The sequence below is a fragment of the Arachis hypogaea genome, chromosome 6 (assembly GCF_003086295.3).
Source record: "Arachis hypogaea cultivar Tifrunner chromosome 6, arahy.Tifrunner.gnm2.J5K5, whole genome shotgun sequence".
In the NCBI taxonomy this organism is placed as follows: domain Eukaryota; kingdom Viridiplantae; phylum Streptophyta; class Magnoliopsida; order Fabales; family Fabaceae; genus Arachis; species Arachis hypogaea.
This window is the reverse complement of record NC_092041.1, coordinates 100,984,562-100,991,107: the sequence shown is the minus strand read 5'-3', so window position 1 is coordinate 100,991,107 and position 6,546 is coordinate 100,984,562. Positions and strand designations below refer to the sequence as shown.

Below are 6,546 nucleotides of genomic sequence, written 5' to 3'. Positions count from 1 at the left end.
GCAGCCTCTGGACGTATTGGGGACCACTTGTGTATTAATGTCCATGCTAAACTTGGAAATTCTGAAGTTCAGCGTGGATGAGACAGTGTTTTTCCTTTGTGCTTTTCTTGAGTCCACGCTGAACTTGGGAATTCTCAAGTTCAGCGTGGAGTGATGCGCGTGATGTTCCTTTGGTGCGTTGAGTTGACGCTGAACTTGAGAAAGCTCAAGTTTAGCGTGGAGAAGGTCGTACGAAATGGAAGAAAACGGTATACTATTATATATTGTTGGAAAGTTCTGGAAGTTAGCTTTTCAATACCACTGAAATCACATCAATTGAATCTTTGTAGCTCATGTTATTTCTGTTTGAGTGCAAGGAGGTCGGGGTTGATAACTCATTCGCTTCCTTCCTTTTCTGCTACAAAACTCCATCAAATCTATCCGAATGCTACCTGAAATAAACCAAATTACACACAACTCAAAGTAGCATTCATAGTGGTTCAAAAATCCTTAATCTTGATTAAACTTAGCAATTCAAGTACAAATTCATTAGGAAAAAATAGAGAAGATGCTCTCGCATCGGTCGCCCTTCCCCTTACCTTCTCCCTCTTTTGAACCAACTCCCCCCTCCAGCGTATGTGATTCTCTTCTCGCTTTCTCCCTTATTTACATTTTCTTATAGTTAGGAGTATTTTTGGAATAAAAATTAAAATAAAAATGATAATTTTAAAACTAACTGAAATTTTCGGGATCATTTTGTAGCGAAAAAAAGATTGGAGATGAAATGAAATTTTGGCCTCTATTTTATGGACCAAAATCGTACTTAATCCTACTATTTATAACGCAAAAATTGATGTGGAGTTACTTTTTATAACAGGTGGGCCATAAATAGAAATTGAGATGAGTTTTCTATTGGAGATGGTCTAATGACCAAAGCATTAATTATTGACAAAGAAAAATAGCGTTAGAGATAGGAAATATATATAATTATAGGGATAGATGATTATGTGACCAAAAATGGGGAAGGAAAGTAGCATTGATTGAAAGTGAAAGGAAAAAAAAGTCAAGTAAAAGGAAAAAATAAAGAAAAAGAAGAAGCAATTACTTGACAAAAAAATTGGATTAATTATCCAAATCAGTCTTCAAGAATTTAAAAAGTGGATATTTTAGTCTCAAAAAAATTTAATACATAGATCAATTCTCAAGGTTTTACTCCGGCAGACAAATAAGTCTCCAATTCATTTTTCGGTAGAGTAATTACCCAAATCAGTCCCCAAAGATTTTAAAAATAGACATTTTATTCCCAAAAAATTAATGTACAAATCAATCTCCAATGTTTCTCTTCGTTAGACATAACAGTCCTCCGTCCAAAAATAAAATAAAATAAAATAATAATTATTATTATTAATTGCATAATAATATTGTACTATAATTTTTTGTATTTTTTGGACAAAAATAATAATAAATTTATTCATTAGATTCTTATATATATATATATATATATATATATAAAAACATATTTTTTTTAAATAAGACATCTTTTGATTATATTAAATACAAAAATATCAAATAATTTTAATATTGAATTTCTTGTAGAATAATCTCTAATAATTTTATTAATTATTATTATTATTATTATTATTATTATTATTATTATTATTATTATTATTATTATTATTATTATTATTATTATTATTATTATTATTGAGTGACTATATATATATACCTAATGAATAAATTTATCATTATTTTTGTCTAAATATTACAAAAAATATAGTATAATATTATTGTGTAATTAATAATAATAATTAATTTATTTTATTTTATTTTTGGATGGAGGATTGTTATGTCTAACAGAGAGAAACGTTGGGATTGATTTGTACATTAATTTTTTTTGGGACTAAAATGTCTGTTTTTAAAATACTGGGGAACTGATCTGGGTAATTACTCTGCCGAAAAATAAACTAGAGACTGATTTATTTATCAAAATAAAACCTTAGAAATTAATCTGTGTATTAATTTTTTTTAGGGACTAAAATATCTACTTTTAAAATTTGGACTAATTTAGATAATTACTCAAAAATTTATCAAATATAAGAATATTGTTAGAGGTTTAGGGTCAAGATGGATAGTAATTGGTGTTTTATGGTTTTATCCTGCTGCACTTGATGGTTAAGGTCAGGGACGGATCCAAAAATGTTGTTATGGGGGGCCAATAATATATATAATATAAAAAAATATATGCAAATAAATTATAGTGTAAGATGTATTAAAAAAATATATAGATAGAGAATATATATTTAAAGTATAAAAAAATGTGTACTTTTTACTAACGAAGTGGTACACGTCGATTTTTCATATCATAAAATTCATCGATAATAAAATCTGTGTCAAATTTTTTAGCAATCTTCTTCTCAATGTAAATCAAAAGACAATTAGCAAGCGATTCATCTTCCATTTTATTCATGAGTCTATTCTTCACAATATTCATAGCTGAAAAAGCTCTCTCAGTTGTAGCAGTTGAAACAGGGAGAGTTAATACCAAGCGAATCAAACGATCAATCAAAGGATATGTTAAAGACTTTCCTGTCTTCGTTAATCCTTGACATAACTCCGAAATCGTGCACAAGTTAGTTAATTCAGTATGATTAGGAACATCAAGTTCATAATGTTGAGCTTACATTCTAATGTGAAATTTCTCTTGGTCACTGAAGTCACCTGGATAAAACCGTTCTACTAATTCACATACTTTTTTGACACTGAAGAACTTATAATTATCTCTGGGATCTAAAGTTGAACTTAAAGTAAGCAATTCCACCATATTATCGTTGAATCTTCCATTAAGCTCTTGCAATTGTGTATCAATTACAGCCAGAAATAAATTAACACGGTAATGATGCTCCACTGAAATTTGATCAACAATTTTGCGAGTTCGGCCTCTTCTAGGAATATGCAATGCATTCATATCAGAAACTTCAACTTCATGTTTCTCACAAAATAGTATAACTTCTTTTATGAAAGCCTCCCAACTTGATTCTCTCATTCTTTGGATTAAAGTCTTGGTAGTAGAAACCAGAGTTAAAGCATTCAATATGTCTTGATTTTTCGTTGCAAAGCTTGACAAAGATCATGACTAACTTTCAAAATATTTCTCATCAAATGCAAAACAAAGACAAATTCAAAGGATGTGATAGCATCATAAGCAGCACTAGCATCACCACGAGATTATGACGAGAAAGAACTGATGAAATTTCTGTTTTCAATGTCAAAGAACATGTATCAGAAACATGTATAAGATCAAAAAATCTTTCTTGAACACAACCGTGCTTGTCTATAAATCTCAAAACCACAGACATTTGTTCTCGCTTTGACTCTTCTCTTGCTTCATCAATAATTATACAAAACTTAGAATCACCAATTTCTTCTCGAATTGTTGCACGCACTTTTCTAGCAAAGATATGCAATATATCTTTCTGAACACCGGGAGATATATATTGAGCATTTCTAGGAGCATTTTCAAGGACAACACTATTAACATTCTGATTACAGGAAGCTAAAAGCTTAATTAACTCAATAAAATTTCCCCTATTCAAAGATCCAGGACTTTCATCATCGCCTCTAAATGCACATGCTTGAAATGCAAGCCATTGAATAGCATTAATAGATGTCTTCAACCTTAAACGGTTATTTGCAATAGTTTCATCACTATGCCTATCAAGAACTTTATCTATATGCTTAGATTGAGCCATTAAATCATCACAAGATTTCACACATAAATTATGGGGAGAATTAGGAATAGAACCCTCGTGACATACAAATGCACAATTTACCCCATTGTTTATTTTCTTCCAATTACTAAATCCTAACTCTGAAAATACATTTTTTTCATCATTGCGAGCACCATAATGTTTACCAAACAAGTAGCAAGGCAAACAATAAGTAGCATCTTTTTCTGGTGAATATTCTAACCAACTTGAAAATTTCTTAAACCAAGAAGATTGAAAATATCGACGGTGATTGTTATTACCAGAAGCTGGATAGCTAATATTAGTTGGTTGGTATGGCCCAGCTATTATGTATGCTCTACGAATCTTATCACGTTCATTGACATTATACTGCCAAATTGGACGTCGCTTTCCTGGATCCCTTTCTAGTAAAGAGATATCAACATCTCTTTCTAATCTTGGTACTTTGGTTTCATGTTGATGTGTATTTTGAGTAAGATTAGAGAACTCACTTACTTGAACTTCTTGTGAAATAAGATTAGAGGGTTGACTTGTTTAAACTCCAACATTATCAGTAGCTTTTCTCTTAAAAATTGCATCAATTTTACTTTGCTTTTTCATCATAAAATGTTCTAATTTCTTTTTACCTAAAAAAAAAACTCAAAAAATTATATACTTACATAAATAAATAAAATCTAAATATTTTTTATTAATTAAATATCAATAATAATAATTTTTTTACTAAATTACTATCAATTTCATTAAAAAATAAAATAAAAAAATAAGAGAAAATAAATCTCAAAAATAAAATGAATACCTTGCGTTTGATATGAATATATTATATATGATTGAAATATAAAAATAACACTAGATACTTACCTTAGCTTGGGAATGGCAGTGACGCTGTAACACTGACTTGGTGAGCGCCGCGTGACTTGTGAGGAAACAACACAGAAATAGGAAACGTGAAGAAACAAAATTAGTTTTAGGTATTTAAAAAATTTTAAAAGCATTTATGTTTTATTTGGGTTGGGTTAAGTTTTCTACTATTTTTTTTAAAGTTGGAGGGCCAGGTCTCCACTTGCCTCCATACATCCGTCCCTGGTTAAGGTGAATAAACAACCTTGCAATATAGAAGTAGGTGAGTGATGATGCGAATGTACTAATAAGCCACGAAATATATGAAATTTGCGTTGATAACATTATCCATGAAGGGTGTGATCAAATAAGGCAATTAAGGAATTAGTTGGAAATATTTAGTGGAAAAAAGTAATTCATACATTGATTGAGAACGTAATTGAGTAATCATAGTGTTTTTCTTGATTTTTTAGTAATTTTGATTGGATGTTGAATCAAACTTGTATTAAGATCTTAATTCGAAAAAATTTGACTCCTTTCAAAAGTGTAAATTCAACCCAAAATTTACTTAGTGTTTGTGTCGAAATTAAATAAATAAATAAAGTTTAAAATGGACAAGAAAGGAAATAAAATTTAAAAATAAAATACATGAAAAAAAAGAATAAAATAACGTAAAGATACGAAGACAAAACAAATAAAAAGTTGACAAATAAATGATAAATTTAAATAAATAGAAAAGTGAAATAATAATCGAAAAAAAAACGAAATACTTAAAAAAAAGAAGATAAAAATATTTAAAGAAAAGAAAACAAAGGAAATAAAATAAAAGTTAACTCCAGATACTCACTGTAACACCCTACCATACAGAGTCTTATGCTTAAGTCATAATTCAGAGATGGCAAGGTATTACGACCTCTAAAATAAAAATTTAGTACGTATAGTAGTATGAATGATTGATTATAACTAGGAGCCTTTGTAGAAAAAGGGGTAAACAAAAATCGCAACTCAAAGCGCAACACTCCGATCGATAACGTAACGAACAAGGTTAACCAACGCGTGATTATATATATATAAAGGAGTGTCAAAAACAGGAATATCAAGACTCAAGATCCGGCTGCGAAGATAACCGGTCCGAGCATAGCAATATATACATAGGATAAAATAAGGAAAACCCCAAAGGAAACCCAAAGGGACACAAATACATAAAACCTATTCTCCAAAATCTCCCATAAGAGGAGTCATCACAGTTTGTATTATTTAATGGAGATAAAGGTATCTAAGCAAAACATATAAACCAAAACATAACCCCGAGAACAAAGGATCTTCGCAAATCTAGAAGTCTCCAGCATGCCTCAGCGGGAAACCTCGCGTCCTGCATTTGAAAACCACAAAATCCGCATGGGTGAGAACCAGAGGTCCCCAGCATGGTAACAGTTTCCACATATATAATACATAATAATAGAGGAAAGCCGAAGGCAATCCTAGAACTTCCTCCAGATAGTATCAAAACTTATAAACAAGCTAAACCACAAAAGGGCATCTGACTAAAGATACTTCAGTCTAACTAATACTTCCCTTTCCAATTTCTTCTCACCTCCCAACCACCAGCAGGAGTATAATGTAGCAAACACAGTTATATCAAGCAAGAAATATACAACTAGGAACAAGTAAGGCATTTAGACAATTAGCAAGTAATATGCAGTCAAATAGGCAATCTCAAACAATTCATATAGTATGCATATGATGAATGCCTGTCCCTAGTGGCTGATGATATCATCTTGTCGGTTATAGAGCCAACCCGACAAGTCCTGGTCGCTAACCATTGGACTGTCCCTCTGTCACGCATCCCCAACTCGAGTTATACTCGTTATAAACTTGATCATAATCATGATCTATATCCATCACCCTCACTGGTGAATATTTACGGGGGCGAGCTCATCCGGGTCTTTCACAGTGCCCGGCCACACTTATGACATAGGGTCAA

The 6,546-nt window shown here is 31.0% G+C and overlaps 1 protein-coding gene across 1 annotated transcript; it reads right to left on the bottom strand.

Moving 5' to 3' along the window:
- Nucleotides 1-3,134: 3,134 nt before the first annotated feature.
- Nucleotides 3,135-3,728, bottom strand: LOC140173730 (uncharacterized). Its single transcript, XM_072198279.1, has one exon. The coding sequence runs from the start codon at nt 3,726-3,728 to the stop codon at nt 3,135-3,137; it is 594 nt and encodes a 197-aa protein (XP_072054380.1).
- Between the last annotated feature and the right edge of the window lie 2,818 nt (nt 3,729-6,546).

What these genes read in the sequence shown, in the direction of transcription:
- LOC140173730 (XM_072198279.1), bottom strand. Translation starts at nt 3,728, where the DNA reads ATGGCTCAATCTAAGCATATAGATAAAGTTCTTGATAGGCATAGTGAT.